The sequence below is a fragment of the Hypanus sabinus genome, chromosome 4 (assembly GCF_030144855.1).
Source record: "Hypanus sabinus isolate sHypSab1 chromosome 4, sHypSab1.hap1, whole genome shotgun sequence".
Classification (NCBI taxonomy): domain Eukaryota; kingdom Metazoa; phylum Chordata; class Chondrichthyes; order Myliobatiformes; family Dasyatidae; genus Hypanus; species Hypanus sabinus.
This window is the reverse complement of record NC_082709.1, coordinates 73994098-74017518: the sequence shown is the minus strand read 5'-3', so window position 1 is coordinate 74017518 and position 23421 is coordinate 73994098. Positions and strand designations below refer to the sequence as shown.

General features: G+C 41.9%; 2 protein-coding genes across 11 annotated transcripts in view; one reads left to right on the top strand and one right to left on the bottom strand.

Moving 5' to 3' along the window:
* LOC132392884 (endoribonuclease YbeY-like) overlaps positions 1-20240 on the top strand; it is a 34663-nt gene extending 14423 nt beyond the window's left edge. The window contains exons 5-7 of one of the 6 annotated variants that reach the window (XR_009511682.1): positions 2069-2198; positions 6713-17594; positions 19145-20240. The gene's annotated coding sequence lies outside the window, so the exon portion shown is untranslated. Of the gene's footprint in view, positions 1-2068; positions 2199-6712 lie in introns of all 6 variants that reach the window. The other 5 variants (XR_009511681.1, XR_009511684.1, XR_009511683.1 and 2 more) reach the window with 5 other exon arrangements.
* Positions 1-23421, bottom strand: part of zgc:112416 (uncharacterized protein LOC550509 homolog) — a 92715-nt gene that overhangs the window by 4484 nt on the left and 64810 nt on the right. For 3 of the 5 annotated variants that reach the window (XM_059967408.1, XM_059967407.1, XM_059967406.1), the window contains exon 6: positions 3530-3771. In XM_059967408.1, coding sequence (XP_059823391.1) covers positions 3530-3771 — 242 coding nt within the window. Of the gene's footprint in view, positions 1-3529; positions 3772-21792; positions 21933-23421 lie in introns of all 5 variants that reach the window. The other 2 variants (XM_059967404.1, XM_059967405.1) reach the window with 1 other exon arrangement.

The following is a 23421-nucleotide window of genomic DNA, read 5'->3' as shown; positions in this document are numbered from 1 at the left end:
ATACCAAATCGTTGGGTATATTTAAATCTGAGGTAATTACTAAGGGTGCTTGATTAGGCAGAGAGTCAAAAGTTATGGGAAGAAGGGGAACATTGTACACAGTACTCCAGACCTGGCTTCACCAACACCCTGGGAAATTGTAACAATATTTCTCTCCTTTTAAAATCCACCCCCCTCACAATAAGAACCAGTATACCAATTGCCCATATATATCTTCATACTAAAAGAACACCTAAATCTCTTCGTATTTAACACTCATTTAATGTTCTCTCCATTTAGATAATCATCTACCCAATTCAGGTCATTAATATTAATTGTAAAAGATTGAGGGCCAAGCTTTAATTGGTGGGGTAATCTACTGGTTACATCCATCCAGTTTGAAAAAAACTTAGAAAACATAGAAAACCTACAGCACAATACAGGCCTTTCAGCCCACAAAGTTGTGCTGAACATGTACTTACTTAGAAATTACCTAAGGTTACCCATAGCCCTCTATTTTTCTAAGCTCCATGTACCTATCCAGGAGTCTCTTAAAAGACCCTATTGTATCCAACTCCAACACTGTCGCTGGCAGCCCATTCCACGCACTCAGCACTCTCTGCATAAAAAAACTTACCCCTCACATCTCCTCTGTACCTACTTCCAAGCACCTTAAAACTATGCCCTCTTGTGTTAGCCACTCCAGCCCTGGGAAAAGTCCTCTGGCTATCCACACGATCAATGCCTCTCATTATCTTATACACCTCTATCAGGTCACTTGATTTTATTGTACTAGCTTTGCTGTCCACAAAAGGCAGAATTTCCAATGGCCAACTATTTTAATTCCACTCCCCATTGCCACCCAACATGTTGGTCCTTGGCCTGCTTGTCTGCTATGATGAAGCCACTCTTAGATTGGAGGAGCAATACTTCATATTCCATCTGGGAAGCCTCCAACCCAATGGCATGGACACAATTTTTCTAAGTTCCAGTAATTTCTCCCTTTCCCCCTTCTCTCTTTCTCCATTCCCCATTCTGGCTCCCCCTTATCTCTTCTCCTCACCTGTCTATCACCTCCTTCTGATGCCTTTCTCCCAAGGTCCACTCTTCTCTCCTATCAGACTCCTTCCTCTTCAGCCTTTTACCTTTTCCACCTATCACCTCCTAGCTTCTCACTTCATTCTCCCCTCCACCTACTTACTTTCACCCTTACTTGGCCTCACCTATCACCCAGTTTACATTTTTTCCCCTCCCTCCCACCCTGTTATTCTGGCTTCTTCCTCATCAGAGAATCATCAATCCTCAGAGGTGGAGAGGGTCAGCAACTTTAAATTCCTCAGTGCTATTATTTCGGAGGACCTGTCCTGGACCCAGCACACAAGTGCAATTATGAAGAAAGCACAGCAATACCTCTACTTCCTTCAGAGTTTGTAGAGATTTGGCATGACAGCTAAAACTACCAAACTTTTATAGATGTGTAGTGGAGAGCATATTGACTGGCTGCATCACAGTTTGGTATGGAAACACCAGTGCCCATCAAAAGAAAATCCTACAAAAATTAGTGGATATGGCCCAGCCCTCCCAACCATTGAGCATATCTACATAAAACACTGCTGCAGGAAAACAGCATCCATCATCAGTGAACCCCACCACCCAGGACAGGCTCTCTTCTCACTCCTCAGAAAGAAAGTACAGGAGCCTCAGGACTCATATCACCAGGTTCAGGAACAGTTATTATCCTTCAACCATTAAGCTCTTGAACCAAAGGGGATAACTTCATTCGCCCCAGCATTGAAATATTCCGAACCAATGGACTCACTTTCAAGGGCTTCATCTCATCTTCTTGGTATTTATTATTATTTCCTTTTTTTCCATTTATAGTTTGTTGTCATCTGTACTCTGGACAAATGCCCGTGTTAATTGATTCTGTTATGGTTATAATTCTATAGATTTATTGAGTATGCCCACAAGAAAGTGAATCTTGTAGTTATATATGGTGACATAGGTGTACTTTGATTATACATTTACATTGATCTTTTCCAGTTCTGACTCTCAGCTTGAAACATCAAATGTTTATTCATTTTCATAGATGCTGCCTGACCTGCAGAGTTCCTCCAGCATTTTATATGCTGTGCTCTGGATTTGCAGCATCTGCAGAATCTCTTGTGCTCACGAACAAAATGATTGCTATTCCAGATCCATTGCAGCATTAAAAATTCGTAAGTACAGAAAACATATAAATACAGTAACAATCCTATCAAACACAATGTGGAGGAACTGTAAAGTGTAGGTGCATGGGGGCTGATGAAAGCCACTGTGTTGAGGGGCTGTGGAGTGGAGTAGCTGATGTTCAAAGTTCAAAGTAAATTTATTATCAAAGTACATATATGTCACCATATACAATCCTGAGATTCAATTTCCTTTGGGCAATCACAGAAAGTACCAGAAACACAACAGAGTCAATGAAAGACTGTACCGATAGGTTATTGACTAATAAGGGCATCAAAGCCTATGGGGAGAAGGCAGGAGAATGAGGTTGAGAGGTAAAATAAATCAGCCGAGAAGACTTGATGGATTGAATGGCCTAATTCTGTTCCTATGTCTTATGGTCTAATGAGGAATGATCTCATAGAAGTGTATAAAGTTATGAGGGGCATAAGTAGGGTGGTCTTTTTCTCAGGATTAGAGAATCAAGAACTAAAGTGTAAGATGAGAGGGGAGAGCTTTAATAGAAACTTGAGGGACAACTTTTTCACCCAGTCAAGTCAAGTCAAGTCACTTTTTATTGTCATTTTTGACCATAACTGCTGGTACAGTACACAGTAAAAACGAGACGTTTTTCAGGACCATGGTGTTACATGAAACAGTACAAAAACTGCACCAAACTACGTAAAAACAACACAGAAAAAAAACCACACTAGACGACAGACCTACCCAGGACTGCATAAAGTGCACAAAATAGTGCAGACATTACAATAAATAATAAACAACAGAGAGTGGTCAGTATATGGATTGAGCTCCCAGAGGAAGGGTTGACGCAGGAACATAAATAACATTTAAAAGATACTTGGAGAGGTGTAGAGGGCTATGGGCTAATGTAAGCAACTGAGACCAGTTTAGACAAGCATCAGTATGGACCAGTAGGTACAAAGGGCCTGTTTCCCCGTTCTGACTCTGTGATCTGTAATGAAATCAATTCAAAATCATCTTTTTGATGGAAAAAAAAGGTAAATAACCCTCTAAATGGCACCCACTCTCTTACTCCCCCCATGTGTCACTTTTGTCACAGTTTACTGCCAATGTTACATCTATGGACAAAGAAAGAGTTAAAAGTTTTAGGTCAACAAATTGGGAAAAGTTATAAATCTGTTTCTATCTCCACAGAAGCTGCTAATTCCAATATTTTCTGTTTGAATTTCTTGTCCTCTCAAGCCTCTTTGAAGTCACAGTAGAAACCTAGGGAGAATTTTGTCTTGAAGACAATAAGGAACACAACTAAGTATGAAAGGAAGATGTCAGAGTTGCATTGAGAGTATTTTCCTCAACTTACGTTTGTAAGGTAGGAAGTGTCACTGTGGGACCCATCATGTGTTGGACCGAAGGTTGCAGGCTGTTGTGATGTGCCACAGGGTGGGAAGGTAGCATTGATGTCCACAGTGGGTGTCCTATAGGTGGGAGAGGAGGTGGATGTGCTGTGGGTTGCCCTTGGGAAGAGTAGTGATGATGATGGTGCACTGAAGATGGACGAGGCTTCTCTGCTTTCACTATAAGTGGCACAGCTGAGTGAATATCCTGTGGTTTAGAAAAAAAAACCATGAGTGTGAATGGACACAAGAGAAAGAAGCATTACATCCATCTGAAATTTACTGTTTTAGATCATTAAACCATGAGACATAGGAGCAGAATTGTGTCATTTGGACCATCCAGTCTGCTCCACCATTCCATCATGGCTTGTTTATTATCCTTATACCATTCTCCTGCCTTCTCCCCTTTGACACCCTGACTAATCCGGAACCTATCAACCTTTGCTTTAAGTATACCCAATGACTTGGCCTCCGCAGCATCTGCGGCCATCAATTCCACAGATTCACTACCATTGTGTATTGTACTTTTGTAACCAAATATATTTAAACAAGTAGATACATGAATGAGATTAAAAGATTTCTAAATATTAACATGCAAATTCACAAGCTGGTTTATGTTCACTTAAGTTTGACATAGGATTCATAGAGTTTTAGGTGATGTTGAGTAACATTTTGCAATCACAGACTTCTACTCACTCCCTGTCCCTTTCTAAGCTCATTATTCAGTTAGAGATCAATAGACTTCTGGATATCAAGGGAATCGAGGATTATTGAGTAAAATGATGCTGAGGTATAAGATCAATCCCAAGAATAGGCATAGAGAACCTGAAAGTCCTGTATTTCTTATGTTCTTATTTTTTATGAATGGAGTTTAATTGGGGACTGTAGAAAATTGCTTTGGTCAATCCAATACTTGATCAGAGGAACAAACGAATGAAAATCTGCAGATGCTGGAAATCCAAGCAACATACACAAAACGCTGAAGGAACTAAACAGGCCAGACAGCATCTATGGTCCTACCAAAGGGCCTCGGCCCAAAGCGTCAACTGTACTTTTTTCCATTGATGCTGCCTGGTCTTCTGAGTTCCTCCAGCATTTTGTGTGTGTTACTTGGTTAGAGGAATCTTCTTCTCATATTGTCATAGCAGTTATGACTAATGTGAAAGTTCAGAGGCTGAGAAAAGTTTTAGTTCAGTTGAACTCAGTGTCTCTGGTGTACTTGTGGAAAATAATGTGATCTTTCTGTATGAAAGGGCAGCAGAAAGGTGTAGAAAGGATTTAGAACAGACTCTGTTTAGGATCATGAATGGAAACTATTGCAAGAGATTTTTTGGCACCATTGGGTAGGTGGAATGGAATTAGATGAATAAGACCCTTCAGTAGGTCAGCAGAGGAAGAGAGTTTTAGGATCGTGGTCACTATTTCAAAATCTGTGTATAGCTTAAGAAGGACGTACTTACCAAAAAGCTCATCACACAGAGGTCAGAAGAGGGTGGAAGTAGGAAAGATTGGGTTTTTTTTTACAAAAGAAAGAACTTTGATGCTCTCGATCCGACAATGATGAATAAATTTAGCACAGTTGGACTCAATTGTGCTTCATGTGGTCCAGCCAGAACTGGTGATGAATTATTAAATAAGTTGTTTGCCAGGGACTGTATGCAACCTTGATATTTAAGGGAAGGGAGATGAGGAGACACGAGAACAATACAGGTGAGAAAGACCTGTGGTTTTAATGGAAAGCTGGGGATCAAAGATGGAGCTGAGACTGTTGTTCAGCATGTCACTAAGCCAAAAGACCATAAGACATAGGAGCAGAACTGGGCCATTTGGTTCATAATTTCCTTTCTTTTGCCTCCCACCCTTTCTTAAGAGTGTAGTGACATTTACAATTTTCCAGTCCTCCAGAAACATTCCAGAATCTAGTAAGTCTTGTGAAAGATCATTACTACTGCCCCCACAATCTTTTCAGCTACCCCTTTCAGAACCCTGGGATGAAGTCCATTTGGTCCAGGTGACTTATCTACCTTCAGAACTTTCAGCTTCCCAAGCACCTTCTCCTTAGTAATACTAACGATATTCACTTCTCCCCTGACATTCTCGAAATTTGACATACTGCTCATGTCTTCCACAGTGAAGACTGATGCAAAATAGTTAACTTTGACAGCCATTTCTTTGTCCCCAATTACTATCTCTCCAGCATCATTTTCCAGTGGCCTGTTGCCCACTCTCGCCTCTCTTTTACTCTTTAATTATCTGAAAAAAAATTCTGGTATCGTCTTTAATATTATTGGCTAGCTTACCTTCTCATTTCATTGTTTGTCTCCTATGGATATTTTAGTTCCCTTCTGCTAGGTCTTAAAAGCTTCTAACTAACTTTTCCCGATATTATATGCCCCCTCTTTTCCTTTTATGCTGTGTTTGACTTCCCTCATCAGCCACAGTTGATTCATCCTCCTTTTAGAATATCTCTTCATCTTTGGGGTGTATCTATCGTGCACCTTTCAACTTGCTCCAGAAACTCCAGCCATTGCTGTTCTGCCATTATCCTTGCTAGTATCCCCTTCCAATCAATTGTTGCCAGTTCCTCTCTCGTGCCTTTGTAATTCCCTGTACTCCACTAGAATACTGATACATCTGACTTTATCTTCTCCCTCTCAAACTGCAGGGTGAATTCTATCATATTATGATTACTGTCGCCTAAGAGTTCCTTTACTCTAAGCTCCCTAATGAGATCTGGTTGAGTACACAACACCCAATCCAGAGTAGCTGAACCTTGAATGGGCTCAACCACAAGCTGCTCTACAAAGCCTTCTCGTAGATATTCTACAAATTTCCTCTATTGGAATCCAGCACCAACATGGTTTTCCCAATCTACTTGTATGTTGAAATCCCCCATGATTACTGCAACGTTGCCCTTTTTACATGCCTTTTCTCTCTCCCGTTGTAATTTGTAGTCCATATCCTGTCTACTGTTTGGAGGACTGTCTCGCGTCAGGGTTTTTTTTTGCCCTTGAGTTTCTTAACTCTACCCATAAGGAGTTAAGAAACTCCATTTTGTGATCATATGTCACCTCTTTCACTAAGTTCAAAGTACATTTATTATCAAAGTATGTTTACTATATATAACCTTGAGATTTGTCTTCTTATAGGCAGCCACAAGACAAAGAGACACAATAGAATTGATGAAAAATAACCCATACAACAAAGACTGTCAAACATCCAATGTACAAAAAGAATCGTACAAACGATAAAGAAAGTAAACAAAAAATACACAGAACATGAATGGCAGCAGATCTGGGAGCCCAAAAGCTGCAGGCCACATCCATGGAGCCAATTCAACACTGAGGCGAGTGCTGCTGGTTACAGGAGTATCATTTGACATCAGTCATCTGGTTGTGCATTAGTGAATGACAGTAATCATAGCAGCAATCCATTTCAATCACTCCTTAACAGCTTTCCCCAGTCTGAGCAATTACTTTTTACGTTATATGGGGGGATTGAGTTCAAGAGCCATGAGGTAAAATTGCAACTCTATAACACCCTGGTTAGACCATGCAAGGGATATTGTGTTCAGTTCTGGTCTCCACATTATAGGAAGGATGAGGAAGCTTTAGAGAGGGTGTAGAGGAGATTTACCAGGATGCTGCCTGGACTAGAGAACATGTTTTCTGAGTATAAGTTGAGTGAACTAACGCTTTTCTCTCTGGATAGGAGGAGGATGAGAGATGATTTAATAGATGTGTAACAAGATGATAAGAGGCACAGATCAAGTGACTAGCTGGAGACTTTTTCCCAGAATGGAAATAGCTAATGCAAAGAGGCATATTTTTCCATTTATTTGTTTGTTTATTTAGAGATACAATATGGACTAAGATTTGATTACATCTTTTTAGAATAGACAGGATTTTTATGGATTTGATTTCAATTTTTACCAACAGACTCACACCACTCCCTCTACCCACCTGCCTGTCCTTTTTATATAATGTGCATCAATGACCTTCTTTCAGCCACGACTCAATGATGCAAACATCATACCTGCCGATCTCTAACTACACTGCAAGCATGTTCAGTCCTGTGTTCATCACCCTTTCAATTTTGCCCTGAGTTACACTTCAGCTCATCCCACTGACTGCAGTTTTTCCATCTCATCTGCTTGTTTTTCCTCACAGTCTACTACACACTGTATCTACTTGAATATCAACTGTGGTATCCTCAGTTCTATCACTCTGGTTCCCATCCCCTTGCCAAATTAGTTTAAACCCTCCCCAATAGCTGTAGCAAACCTGCCCACAAGGATATTGGTCTCTACACCCTCCCCCAAGTTCAGGTGTAACCCATCCTTGTGTAGGTTGTACTGTATCTTTCCCAGAAGAGATTCCAATGATAGAAAAATTTGAAACTCTGACCCTAGAACCAATTCCTCAGCCACACATTCATCTGGCAGATTATCGTATTCTTACCCTCACTGGTGCATTGCACATACAGCAATCCAGAAATTACTGCCCTGGAGGTCCTGCTTTACAGCTTTCTACCTAACTCCCTAAATTCTCTCTTCAGGACCTTCTCTCCTTTCCTGCCTATGTTGTTGGTACTAATATGTACCACAACTTCTAGCTGCTCACCCTCCCCCTTTAGACCTGATTTGAGACATCCCTGACCCTGGCACCTGCGGGAAAATACACCATTCAGGTTTCTTTTTCACATGCTTAGAATCCCCTGTCAGTACTGCTCTCCTCTTTTCCCCCTTCCCTCCTGAGCCACAAAGCCAGACTCAGTGCCAGAGACCTGGTCACTGTGACTTCTCCCAGCAGGTCATACCCTACCCCCCCAATAATTTACAAATTGGTATACGTATTATTGAGGGGAACAGCCACGGGGGTACACACTGCTCTGGCTGCCTATTCCATTTCCCTCTCCTGAATCACCCAGGAACCTGCTTCCTGCAACTTAGGGGGTGACTGCCTCCTGTAGCTCCTATTTATCAATTCCTCATTCTCCCATATGAGCTGAAGATCATCAAGCTGCAGATTCAGTTCCTTAACACAGCCACTTAGGAGTTGTGTTGGCGCGTGGCCTAGTGGATAAGGCATTGGCTTAGTGATCTGAAGGTCACTGGTTCGAGCCTCAGCTGAGGCAGCGTGTTGTGTCCTTGAGCAAGGCACTTAACAACACATTGCTCTGTGACAACACTGGTGCCAAGCTGCTTGGGTCCTAGTGCCCTTGGACAACATCGGTGGCATGGAGAGGGGAAGGCTTGCAGTTTGGGCAACTGCCCAGGCCTGTGCCCTGGAAACCTTCCAAGGCGCAAATCCATGGTCTCACTTTTATTTATTTTTATTTTTAGGAGCTGCAGCTTGACACACTTCATGCAGATGCAGTTAACAGGGAGGCTTGAGGTCTCCCACTGAAGGGGTCCTATCAGTGAAAGCAGTCTAGTCACTACCTAGAGAAATGTTATAATAACTTTGGAGAGTTCCTTCCAATGATGGTTACAGAAATAGAATTGTTAGAGGGATTGTATTATGTGTAGCAAGTTATTCAATGAGATGATATAAGTGGACTTTTGTGTGATTTAGCCAACGTGTGTGGAGAGGCCATTTGACAGGTATGATAAGGGGCTTATTGTAAGTGTATCAGTAGAGGATCAGTGGGGGAAAGGAGACCAAAATGAAGGGTTTCGACCCGAAACGTTGACTGCTTCTTTCAACGGATGCTGCCCAACCTGCTGAGTTCATCCAGCTTTTTTGTACGTCTTGATTAGACCAAAAGAGAAGATAGGAGGGAAGAAACATCAGAGGTGACACATTCTGAGAGTTAATGTAGGGTAGTAATCACTTTGAGAATGAGAGAGTGGTTGCTTGGAGCCATGGCCTGAGAGCAGGAACCAGTGAAGGGAACCTAGTGCTGAGCTTTGTATGGCAGAGGGCAGCAAGGATTTTAAAGGGAGCATAGAACCATTGAACATTACAGCACAGAAACAGGTCTTTTGGCCCTTCTTGGCTGTGCCAAGCCATTTTTCTGCCTAGTTCCACTGACTTGCACCTGGACCATATCCCTCCATACCCTCCTCATCCATGTACCTGTCCAAGTTTTTCTTAAATGTTAAAAGTGAGCCTGCATTCAACACTTCATCTGGCAGCTCATTCCACACTCCCACTACTCTCTGTGTGAAGAAGCCCCCCCTAATGTTCCCTTTAAACTTTTCCCTTTTCACCCTTAACCCATGTCCTCTGTTTTTTTTTCTCCCCTTGCCTCAGTGGAAAAAGCCTGCTTGCATTCACTCTATCTATACCCATCATAATTTTATACACCTCTATCAAATTTCCCCTCATTCTTCTACGCTCCAGGGAATAAAGTCCTAACCTATTCAACCTTTCTCTGTAACTCAGTTTATCAAGTCCTGGCAACATCCTTGTAAACCTTCTCTGCACTCTTTCAACCTTATTAATATCCTTCCTGTAATTCGGTGATCAGAACTGCACACAATACTCCAAATTTAGCCTCACCAATGCCTTATACAATCTCACCATAACATTCCAACTCTTATACTCAATACTTTGACATATAAAGGCCAATGTGCCAAAAACTCTCTTTACGACCCATCTACCTGTGACAGCAATTTAGGGAATTTTGTATCTGTATTCCCAGATCCCTCTGTTCTACTGCACTCCTCAGTGTCCTATCATTTATCATGTATGTTCTACCTTGGTTTGTCCTTCCAAAGTGCAGTACCTCACACTTGTCTGCATTAAACTCCATCTGCCTTTTGTCAGCCCATTTTTCCAGCTAGTCCAAATCCCTCTGCAAGCTTTGAAAACCTTCCTCACTGTCCACTACACCTCCAATCTTTGTATCATTGGCAAATTTGCTGATATAGATGACAAATAACAATGGACCCAGCATTGATCCCTGTGGCACACCACTAGTCAAAGAGCGTACGAAGATAGAGAAGGAGAAGGTGTCAAAGGATGCCAGCATTAATATTTGTGAGGCATGAGTTTCAACTCACCATGGCAGATGTGATTTAAAAAATTAAAGTTTATATTTTCAGTAGTGTACGCAAAACTACTACACTTGTTGAAGTTATTTGGTTCATTAAATACTTTTTGGAGAAAGAATGTGAAATGTGCTCAAATACTTGTATGCACAAGTGCAATGAAAACCTTACTTGCAGCTGCCTCACAGGCACATAGCATCAAGTACACAATATTTGCAAGTAAAAAAAAAGATAAATTCAGCATAAATTATACAGAATATGTACAAAGAACACAATTCAAACTAAAAATAACTCCATTTACTGCAAAATGGTCAAAGTGGTCACAGTGTGGCTACACTTAGGTAGTGAATAGGGCTGTGTAGATTGGTTCAAGAGAAGTAGGTGTTCTTGGATCTGGCAATGTGGGACTTAAGGCTTCTGCCCCTCCTGCCTGATGGTAGCTGGGAGATGATATCATGGCTCGGAGATCTTTGACGATGGATGTTGCCTTCATGAAACAGCACCAACCGTCGATCCTCCCAAAGTTGGGGAGTGATGTACTCGTAATATATTGGGCAGAGTCCACTACTTCCTGTAGTCTTTTACACTCCTGTATATTTGATTTACCTACCGGACCATGCTGTAACCAGTCTTTTGGAATGTTCAGTGACATCTAGACTGGTTTAGATGTGAGAGAGTATATTTTCAGTATATATCCCAACAAACAACACTCTTTGTATCAAAGAGTGCCTTGAAAAGCTAAAATAAAACTAAAACCAGCCAGGACGCATATTATTGACTAAAGAACAATTCGGATAAGGCTCATGCAACCCAGTGGACTTCGCCAAATTATTCTCATCACCATATGGGGCACCTACTCAAATGAGCAAAAGGTGCACCATGGAATGACCACCTGTGCTGCCAAAGTGATGGATTCCTCCATCCTCAGCACGAGATGCATCTGTCCCTGCCAGAATGGCTCCGAGGTGAATCCATATTATATTGAAGTCTTATTTTGTTGTCAAACATGGACAAGAAAAGCAGCTCCTATTCTTCTTCAATGGATGAAGCATCTCTCCACGTTTGGTAACACATGGAAGAAGTACAAAAGCCAGTGTGGGCACAGAATATTCACTGGTTGGGGTCTTTGCTAAATTGGCTGAATTGGGTTGCCTTGGCCACACAACACCTCAGCATCTCAAGGTTACCAGCAATTTTTCATGGCAAGTAGGGCTAGACAATAGACTCTGGTTTTACCTGAAATACTCACATGCCATGAATAAGTAAGTAAATGAAGAAAACAGCAAACTAAGATGTAAGGGCCACATAAGTTACAGGGAAGATGACACCTTAACATAATATAGTATAACCATATCCTTCAGCCTCTGCCTCTTAGTCTGCCTACTCACATGATATTGACTATTTGATATTTGTTCAAATGAGCACTATTTGTAGTTATTTGACAATGCAGGAAAGAGTTTAAGAAATGGACAGCAGATCTAGAAGGGGGCATGAGAAGGCCTTGGTGAGTAGGATTAAGGAAAACCCCAAGACACTCGGCACATACTTGAAGAACAGGGGATGACTAGAGTAGGACTGATCAGGGATAAAAGAGGATGCATTCACCTGGGGTTGGAGGAGGTAGGCAAAGTCCTTTATGAACACTTTGCTTCAGTGTTCACCAGGGAGAGAGACTTTGATGAACGTGAGGTCAGTGTAGAGCAGGCTTATGTGTTAGAATATGTTGACATTAATAAAGAGGATATGCTGAAACATTTGAAAAATATTAGGATAGGTAAGTGTCTGCATTTGGATGGGATATTCCTCAGGATACTACGGGAAGTGAGGGTAAAGATTGCTGTGCCTTTGGCAATGACCTTTGTGTACTTACTTGCTACAGGAGTAGTAACAGAAGATCGGAGAGTGGCAAATGTTATTCCTTTGTTAAAGAAAGTTATATGGATAACCCTGGGAATTATAGAGCAGTGAATTTTACATCAGTGGTGGCAAACCTTTGAAGAGAATTCTTAGAGACAGGATTTGCAAACATTTGGAGAAGTAGAGTCTAAGTAGGGATAGTCAGCATGGCTTTGTGAGGGGCAGATCATACCTCACGAGCCTGATTGATTTCTTCAAGGATGTGACAAACCACGTTGATGAAGGTAGGGCAGTGGATGTAGTGTATATGGATTTTAGCAAGGTGATAAGGTTCCCCATGGTAGGCTCATTCATGGGCTTCCTCCTGGTAGGAAGCATGGGATCAGGGAAAAGTGGCTGCATGGATTCAAAATTTTGCTTGCTCACAGAAGGTAGATGGAGTGGATTCTGTTTGGAGGTCAGTGATCAGTGGTGTTCCACAGGGATTTGTTCTGGGAGCCCTGCTCTTTGTGATTTTTATACTTGATATACAGTAGATGAGGAGATGGAAGTTTGCATATGGCATGAAGGTTGGTGGTATTATGGATAGCGTAAAAGATTGTGGATGGTTACAAAAGGTCATTCATTGGATGCAAATTTGGGCTGAGAGGTGGCAGATGGAGTTCAATCCAGGAAAGTGTGAAGTGATTCACTTTAGAAGGTTGAACATGAAGTCAGAACACAGAGTTAATTGCAGGATTCTTAACAGTGGAGGAACAGAGGGATTTAGGATCCAAGTCCAAAGTTGCTATGCAGGTTGATAGGGTGGTTAAGAAGGAGATGGTGTGTTGACCTTCATAAGTTCAAGAGCCATGAAGTAATGTTACAGCTCTATAAACCCCTAGTTCTGTTCCTACTCATTATAGAAAGGATGTGGAAGCTTTAGAGAAGGTACAGAGGAGATTTACTGGGATACTGCCTAGATTAGACAGCTTGTCTTATAAGTATAGGTTGAGCGGGCTAGGGCTATTCTCTTTGGAGCCAAGGAGGATGAGAGGTGTACTAGAAGATAAGACATAGAGATAGAGTGGGCACCCAGAGAATTTTTCCCAGGATGGAAATGGCGAATATGAGGGGTCATAACTTTAATGTGTTTAGAGGAAAGTATAGAGGAGATGTCAATTTTTAGGTGCTTGAAGTATGCTATCATCACGGATGATGGAGGAGGCAGATACATCAGTGACATTTAATAGACTCTTAGGCACATGGATGAAAGAAATATGGAAGGCTATGTGGGAGGGTAGGGTTAGATTGATCCTAGACTGAAGGGGTCTGTACTGTTCTATGTTCTATGGCTGGCTTTCAGATTTGTCAGTTTTATTGGGTAAGTGCATGAGCTTTAAAATTCTTGTCTTCTATTAACGTCTTCTAAATACTTCAGCTTCTGCCCTCTGTTATCAGAGTACTGAATGGTCTCCTACTACTATAAAATTAACTCTACACCTGACAATCTACCTCGTTATTACTTTGTACCTCATTATCTGCCTCCACTGCATTTTCTTGAACTGTAACATTTTATTCTGTATTGTTACTGTTTTCCCTTGTCCTGCCTTTGTTCACTAATGTGATGAAATGATCTGTATGGATGGCACACAAAACAAAAGTTTTCACTGTGCCTTAGTACATGTGACAATAATAAACCAATTTACCAATTAATTAAATTTTTGCGAAGTGGCACAACAATACAGCCAGATGTGATTATAACGAGTTATCTCAGAATATTCAAATCTCACTGAATTGACAGGCTATCAAAATCAGAAAATATTTGAGGTGGTATCTCTACATGTTACTGTGGATTCTGCACTGAAAATCTGGTGAAGAATATTACAAGCTGCAGCTGACAGTTATTTGTGGATTGTACTACATCTTCTACTATAATGATGGGAATCTAGTTTAGCTCTGATCTAATTCTTCAGCAATATATCCATTGAAAAGTCAACAACTTGAAACATTAACTCTGCTTTTGTCTTTCCACACGTGTTGCCTGACTTGCTCAGTTTTCCAATCAGCTCCTATTTTTTTTTATCTTTCAGCATCTGCAGCTTTTTGCTGTTGCTATTTGCAAGGCTGAAAACACACTGCCCTCCAGCTTCCTACATCATTCAACAAAACTTTAATTGTAGAGTAATAAAGTCCAGAATCAGGTCTTTCAAATCAAAGTTCAAAGTAAATTTATTATCCAAGTAGATATATATATATCATGTATAACCCTGAGATTCATTTTATTACGGGCATACTCAGTAAATACAAGGAACATAATACAAACAATTTGTAGATTTAGTGAAAGACCACACCAAACAGGATGGACAAACAACCGTGTACAAAATACAAAAGAGAAAAGATGAAATAGTAATAAGAAATAAATCAGCAATAACTATCGGGAACATAAGATGAAGAGTTCTTGAAAGTGAGTCCATAGGTTGTGGGAACAGATCAGTGATGGAACACCCATTCACACTAACCCTACACTTTACCCATTCTATTCTCCTCACAGTCCCATCAGCTGTCAGATTCTACAATAGGTGCAATTTTCCACGGGAAAATAACCCACTGATCTATTGGTCTTTGGGATGTGGGAGGAAACCGGGCACCTTGAAGAAACCAACACAGCCATAGTGAGAACATGATCTCTGCACAGAGGACATCCAAGGTCAGAAATGGACCCAGGCCTCAGGAGCTGGGAAACAGTAATTCTACTAGATTTGCAACTCTACCACCCCCAAGTTGATCTTCAGCCTCAGCTATACTTATTTATCTAAATTCAGTGTATTAGATAGAGAACAGCAATCTTATATGATCTCCACATGGTGTTAAATCAGCTGACCAAAGCTTCTCCAAAATCAATGGAACCCATCACTACTGGGTCAGGCTCTCGATGGCTTTATGAGGTTTCACACATTTGATAGTAAGTCAACATGCAAAATTCAAAAGAAGCTCAGCAGGTCAGGCAGCATCTATTGAAGGAAATTACAGTTAACATTTCAGGCCAAAACCTTTCATCAGGAGTGAAAAGAAAGTGGGAGGAAGCTGGAATAAAAATTGGGAGGTGGGGGAGGAATACAAACTGGCAGGTGCTAGATGAGACCAGGTGGGTGGTGGAGGGAATGAAGTGAGAAGCTGAGATGTGATAGGTAAAGGGCTAAAAAAGTAATCTGATAGGACAGGAGAGTATGGGAGAAAGGGGAGGGCACCAGAGGGATGTGATAGGCAGGTGAGGAGAAGAGGAAGGGTAAAAGGGGAGCCAGGATGAAGAATGGAAAAAGAGAAAAGGGGTAGGTTGGAGAAATTACTGAAGGTTAGAGATAGGCGAGTCCAGTGAGGGGGAAGGTAGGAATGAAAGAAAATACATGAGAAGCTGGGAGGTGAAGGAGGAGTAATTTGATAGGAGCGCAGCGCTGGCAATTAGGAGAGATTACAGAGGGGCAGCAGTGAGAGAGGGTCTTACAGAACTCCCATTGAAGAGAAGAGGAAAACTATATATCACCTGCATCACGTAAAATCGTCGTAAAATTTGTTAACTGCGGCAGTTGTACAATGAAAATATAGAAAAAATAAGTAAATTAATTACAGTAAGTATTTATATGTATATTAAATAGTTAAATTAAAAATAGTGCAAAAACAGAAATTTTTTAATAAAGTGAGGTAGTGTAAATGGGTTCAATGTCCATTTAGGAATTGGCTGGCAGAGGGGAAGAAGCTGTTCTTGAATCGCTGAGTGTGTGCCTTCAGGCTTCTGTACCTCCTACCTGACAATAACAATAGGCCCTCACCCCATCCCACTCGGGATAGGGTTCCCCTTGTGCTCACCTACCACCCCACCAGCCTCCAGGTCCAACATATAATTCTCCTTAACTTCTGCCACCTCCAACGGGATCCCACTACCAAGCACATCTTTCCCTCCCCCCGTCTTTCTGCTTTCTGCAGGGGTCACTCCCTACATGACTCCCTTGTCCATTCATTCCCCCCCCCCCCATTCCTTCTCACCAATCTCCCTCCTGGCACTTATCCTTGTAAGTGGAACAAGTGCTACACCTGCCCGTACACTTCCTCCCTCACCACCATTCAAAACCCCAGACAGTCCTTTCAGGTGAGGCGACACTTCACCTGTGAGTCAGCTGGTGTGGTATATTGCGTCCGGTACTCCCAGTGCGGCCTTTTATATACGGACGGACACTGACTTTCTGAGGCACCACCCCTTGAACATATTTTGGATATTACAGAAGTTAGTACCCAAGATGGAGCTGACTAGTTTTACAACTTTCTGTAGTTTCTTTCGATCCTGTGCAGTCGCAACCACCCCAAGGTATTAAGATCTTTGAGGATCTTACCTGGTTCCAACATATCAATGCAGCTATAAAGAAGGCAAGCCAGTGGCTATATTTCATTAGAAGTTTGAGAAGATGTAATTTGACACCTGAAACACTCAAAACCTCCTACAGAGGTACTGTGGAGACCATTCTGACAGGCTTCATCACTGTCTGATACAGGGTTTCTGTAGCTTCCAATCCTGTGCAGTAGCCTCCCCCCTCCCCCATTCCAGATAGTGATCACACAGATTTGGTCCTGATTAGAGAGGTCCAGGTTCTGAAGCTTATCGATCAGGACTCTGGGAAATATGGTGTTGAACATTGAGCTATAGTCAACGAACAGCATCCTGACATCCTGGTGTTTGTGTTGCCCAGGTGATCTAAGGTCGTGTGTAGAGCCATTGCGATTGCATCTGCCGTAGACCTATTGAGGCGATTGACAAATTGCAGCGGGTCTAGGTTCTTGCTGAGGTAGGAGTTGATTTTAGCCATGATCACTCTCTCAAAGCTGTTATGGCATGCACCCATCTACGCCAGCTTCCAAGGTTCAGATGCTCTAACTACCTGGAGTATGGAAAGCTGGCACAGCCCCTTCAGGACCCTCCCTCTAAGTTTTGGACACCAAGGACTGAACATTTAAGGAGTACCTGAACTGAGGTTTGGTGCTCAATGGTAAGCCTACTCGTTATTTTGTCTTGTAGTTGTTTTGTACTCCGATCCTCAATCCAGTTTGAAACCGTGCCTTGATCCTAGTTTTGGATACTCCAACATTTGGGTCCAAGCCAACTTCGTCAAGGATTCTCGTCACAAAAGCATTTCTTCACCATAGATGTGAGTGCTACTGAACGATAGTCAGTAAGACAGCTTACACTATTCTTCTTGGACACGGATTTAATAGTTGTCCTTTTGAAGCAGGTGGGATGAGGATGAGGACCAACCAATCAGGAGGGATGGATGACAGGGGTATAAATACCACCAGACTAGACGTGCCCTGGCATCATCCCTGATGAAAATGGCAGTCCTTGTCATCGAAATGTTGGTTAAAATCGATTATCATAATTCAGACAAGGAAGCTTAATCTCCCTCCAGTTGCTCAATTTAAAATTCAAAGTAGGTTTATTATCAGACTACATATATGTCTCCCTGTGATTCAGTTTCTGCAGATATTCACAGTAGAACAAAGAAATACAATAGAATCAAAACAAATCAAAACAATTTACCTATTTAACCTCACCCTCACCCTATCACTGATAATTCTTTTACCCCATCCCACACTACTGCAACCTTTACTGTAACTTAAAATTACCCTTTTCATCTCTTAACAGCTTCTCCTGCTTCTCTGAGCTAAAACCGTCTCTTCCTCCACAAATGCTGCCTGAGCTGCTGAACATTTCCAGTATTTTCTGTTTCCATTTCACACCTTACAATACATTTCCTCCTTGCACCATTAGCACAGTATGACTCCAGCGTGTTAATTTACTACCTCATCTTGAATGCCAGGCAGCTGAACCTCCTTAACCAACCTCCCATGCAGCGCCTTATCGACATCATCCTGGATGAAAGTTGCCTTCATCAACTTTCCTGGTAACTTCCTCGAAAAACTCTATAAAATTGACTAGGCTTAACCTACCATGCACGTAGCCATGCTGATTATCACTATTAGACCCTGTCTATCCAAATACTCTTATATCCAGTCCATTAGAATAACTTACCCACAACTGATGTCAGGCTCACTGGCCTGTAATTTCCTAGCTTATTCTGAGAGCTTTCTTAAAGAATGGAGAAACGTCAGCTATCCTCCAGTCCTCTAGCACTTCACCTATGGCTACTTATCTATTTAATACTGTTTTTCTATTACTGTCTTGTTTTTATCTACCGCTTTATTTAATTACCTGAGAGGAAGCCAAACAGAGTTTCATTGTATCTATGTATAATGACAATAAAGATCATTCATTACTGCCCATTATGCCGCTGGCATATAGGGTAGCAATGAAGGTCCTCCACTTCTGGTAGTGTCAGGACTTCCTTCATCATGCCAGTAGCTTCTTCACCCATGGCAAGAAGTAGGGGTTAGTAGGTTATTGGTCAAGTGTGTAATTGGGAGGTGTGGGAGCATTAGGCTGGAAGGGACTGTTACCATGCTGTATCTCTATATATTAATTCACAGCAGAATAGGCTTCACAACTAACTCATGTTCTTGTTTGACTTCTTGATTATTAATGAGTTGTCAGATAACATAAATAACAACAGTGCCAAATGTACTTTCCATGTAGTGCAAATGAAAAGTAAGTCTTTCTCTCCTGGCTATTTGGTGATGATTGTTCTTTCATCCCTGCTGCAGTGTCTACCATTTACAAAATGCACTGTGATTACTCTTTCAGCACCTTCCAAACATGCAACATTGACGCTTGGAGGGACAAAGGCAGCAAGTGCATGGACATGCTACCAAATCCAGGTTCCTTCACCATCACTGGGAATAAATCCCAGAAATCTCCACCTAAAAGCAGCTTCAGCGGGGGATTATCGTCACCTTCTCAAGGGTAACTGGGAAAGGCAGTGATTTCTCATCTGGTGAATCGATAAAGATGCGTTCTTTATGGCTATGATAAAATAACCTCTACCTAACGGTTAAATCCTTTTGTCTGACAGCTGGAGCTGTGAGTTACGCCGCACTGTGGAGTGGTGCTGCAGTAGCAACTTGGCACTCCATATCTGTAAGACGAAAGAGCTGATTGTGGACTTCAGGAAGTGTAGACAAGGAACACATACCAATCCTCATAGAGGGATCAGAAGTGGAAAAAGTAAGCAGCTTCAAGTTCTTGGATGTTTGCATCTCTGAAGATCTAACCTGGTCCCAACATATCAATGTAGTTATAAAGAAGGCAAGACAGTGGCTATACTTCATTAGGAGTTTGAAGAGATTCGGCATGTCAACAAATACACTCAAAAACTTATATAGTTGTACCGTGGAGAGCATTCTGACAAGCTCCATCACTGTCTGATATGGAGGGGCTACTGCACAGGACAGAAAGAAGCTGCAGAGGGTTGTAAATTTAGTTGGCTCTATCTTGGGCACTAGCCTACAAAATACCCAGGACATCTTTAGGGAGTGGTGTCTCAGAAAGGCAGCATCCATTATTAAGGACCTCCAGCACCCAGGGAATGCCCTTTTCTCACTGTTACCATCAGGATTTCAATTCAAGAACAGCTTCTTCCCCTCTGCCATTCGATTCCTAAATGGATATGGAACCCTTGGGCACTACCTCACTTTTTTTAATATACCGTATTTCCGTTTTATGCACGGTTTTAAAAATCTATACATACACTGTAATCGAGTTATTTATTTATTTGTTATTATTTTTAAAATTTAATTTATTATTATTATTTTTTCTCTTCTATGTTATGTCTTGCATTGAACTGCTGCTGCTAAGTTAACAAATTTCACGTCACTTGCCAGTGATAATAAACCTGATTCTGAGTTACAGGCAACATTGAAGAGTTTGAAGAAGTGTGTGTCTTCAGAATGAATTCACAAAATTGCACTTATCAAGATATCAATCTCCTTTCAATTAATGACTTTCATGATCTATTCTCCATAAAATTTATGCCATGGAAAACAAGTGGGTAGAGGGAATTAAGAAACCTTTAGAGAAGTCATTCCCACTTACCTCAATGCTTCATGAACCTTTGAGAGAAAATATTTTATTACCTTTGAGGGACAACATCAGCAAAGCTAAATCTGCCATTGCCTCAGTAATGGCCATTCCTCCATGCTGCCAATCAAGCTGTCTGTCTTCTGGAGGTAATCTGGTTTCAGACCTGACTACCGATGATTGGTAATTAATTGTTGACATTAGATCAATGGTCACGGGAGTCCTCATGCCAGATTCCCTAAAGGTAATCTTGCAGGATGAGTCGGTGGTAAGGAAGGCAAATGCAATGTTAGCATTCATTTCAAAAGGACTAATATATAAAGGCAAGGATACAATGCTGATGCTTTAAAACGCATTGGTTAGACCACACTTGGAGTATTGTGAGCAGTTTTGGGCTCCTATATCTAAGAAAGGATGAGCTGGCATTGGAGAGGGTCCAGAGGAGGTTCACATGGATATTACTGGGAATGAAAAGCTTAACGTATGAGGAGCATTTGATGGCTCTGGGCCTGTACTCACTGGAATTTAGAAGAATAGAAGGAAATCTCATTGAAACCTACCAAATACTGAAAGGCCTAGATAGAGTGCATGTGGAGAGGATGTTTCCTGTAGCGGGAGGGTCCAGGACCAGGGGCACAGCCTCAGAACAGAAAGATGTCCCTTTAGAACAGAGATGAGGAGAAATCTCTTTAGCCAGAGTGTGGTGAATTTCTTTTTAATTGTTTGCCTCAGTTGGCTATGTAGGCCAAGTCACTGAGTATATTTAAAGTGGAGGTTGATAGGTTCTAGTTTAGTAAGAGCATCAAAGATTACAGGGAGAAGACAGGAAAATGAGGTAGAAGGGGTTAATAAGTCAGCCATGATGGAATAGCAGACTGACTCAATGGGCCAAAATGCTCAATTCTGCTCCAATGTCTTATGGCCATATGGCAGTAGCACAGGTCTTCCATGGAAATTATATGATGAGGGAAGTGTTTAGGGATCTTTAATGATGCCCTGGGCTTTAGGTGGTCAGCACCAGGTGAAGCAGCACAAAGGCAGAACTTGTAGAGCGGCTGCCTCCAACTCCAGTGACCCAGATTCAATTCCGACTTACCGTGTGCCTGTGTGGGGTTTGCATGTTCTCCCTGTGACTGCATGGCTTGCTCCCGAATGCTTTGGTTTCCTCCCACTGCCCGTAGACAAGCAGTTTGGTCAGCTAACTGGCCACTGTGAGTGGCAGAATCTTGGAGGAGTGTTTGGAGAATGAAATAGGATTAGTGTAAATGGGTGGTTAATGGTCGGCATGGATTTAGTGGGCTGATTTAGGTTCCATGCTGTGAGACCCTGTGGCTTTATATGCAAAAGGAAATGATGATCACAGTACATTTTCTTACCTGTCCATGGGAGACCACAGGATTGGCGGGAGAAGCTCCAGGTTGGGAATATGCCATTGGGGGTAGTGCCTTCAACATCATATTATGCATTATGATCTGATGCATTTGGGCATTTTGCATTAACATCAGTTCAACCATATCTGCCAACAAATACAGATTATGTTACAGGAAAAGCTAAGTATCAGGAAAATCTTAACATAATGAAACCACCCCCAACCTTCCATCCAAGCTCTGAAAAGACATAGGCCAGTAACTCCTTCATCAGTAAGTTTTTCTGCCCCTATTCTGTCCCCTGAGGGTATCTGAACAAAGTGCAGTGGCAGATGAAGATCAAAAGCAGAAATACTAATGCATGGTTGTTCTTTTTTTTTAAAATGAAAGTAACTTTTAATGAATGCTGGAGAAGAAAATATGGGTCTTTGTTTGTACAGAGTCATTACATCCAGTCTGAGATGTGCTGGCAACCCCCAGAAGCAGCGGGATGATGCTGCCTGTATTGTACTGACCAGGGCTGCCCTCTGCCCTAGTAATGACTGATTACAACAGAACTCCTCGTCATGATCTAAAATCAAAGCAAATGCAGGCCGTTTTCAGACGGCCCCGATCACTGGCAGTTGAGGGGTGGAAAACTCCTTCACAGGTCACTTCTAAACAATCACCCTGTTAGCAGCACAAACAAACCTACCCTGCACCAGTTTGGGTCTGGGTCTCTACATAAAGCAATAGCACTTAGCCACCCTGCCAGTGCTTGGGGAGGTGGGGGTGGGGAGCAGGAGGGGTGTTTTCAGGCCAGGAGAAAGGTGTAGCCGGATCTCTGAGTCTGGACCACTGCTCTTCCGTGAAGACAAAGCAAGCAAAGAGAAATTGTGGCCAGACGATAAAGGGTCTGTAACTCATGTGAGGTAGTTTGCAACAGAAGCACTCCAGAACTTGCCATGTCTCTAGCCTAGCTGTTCAAATACAGTTACAACATGGGCATCTAATATTAATGCAGAAAAGTGCCCAGTTTGCCCTGTGTACGGAAAGAACTGCACACAGTACTCCAGGTGCAGGTGCAGACTCACCAGTGGCCTGTATAGTTGCAGCATGACCTCCCTGCTCTTGAATTCAATCCCTCTAGCAATGGCCAACATTCCATTTGCCTTCTTAATAACCTGTTGTACCTGCAAGCCAACATTTTGCGATTCATGCACAAGCACTCCCAAGTCCCTCTGCACAACAGCATGCTGCAATCTTTCAGCATTTAAATAATAATCTGCTCTTCTATTATTTCTTCCAAAGTGGATGATCTTGCATTTACCAACGTTGTATTCCATCTGCCAGACCTTGGCCCAATCATTTAAACTATCTATATCCCTCTGCAGACTCTCCACATCCCCTGTACGGTTTGCTTTAGTGTCATCAGCAAATTTTGCTACGCTACATTTAGTCCCCTCTTCCAAGTCATCAACGTAAATGGTAAACAGCTGCGGGCCCAGCACTGACCCCTTCAGATGCCCACTCACCACTGACTGCCAACTGGAGAAACCCCATTATATCAACTCTCTGTTTTCTATTGGTTAACCAATCCACTATCCATGCCAATACACTTCTTCTGACTCCATGCATCTGTATCTTATTTATAAGTCT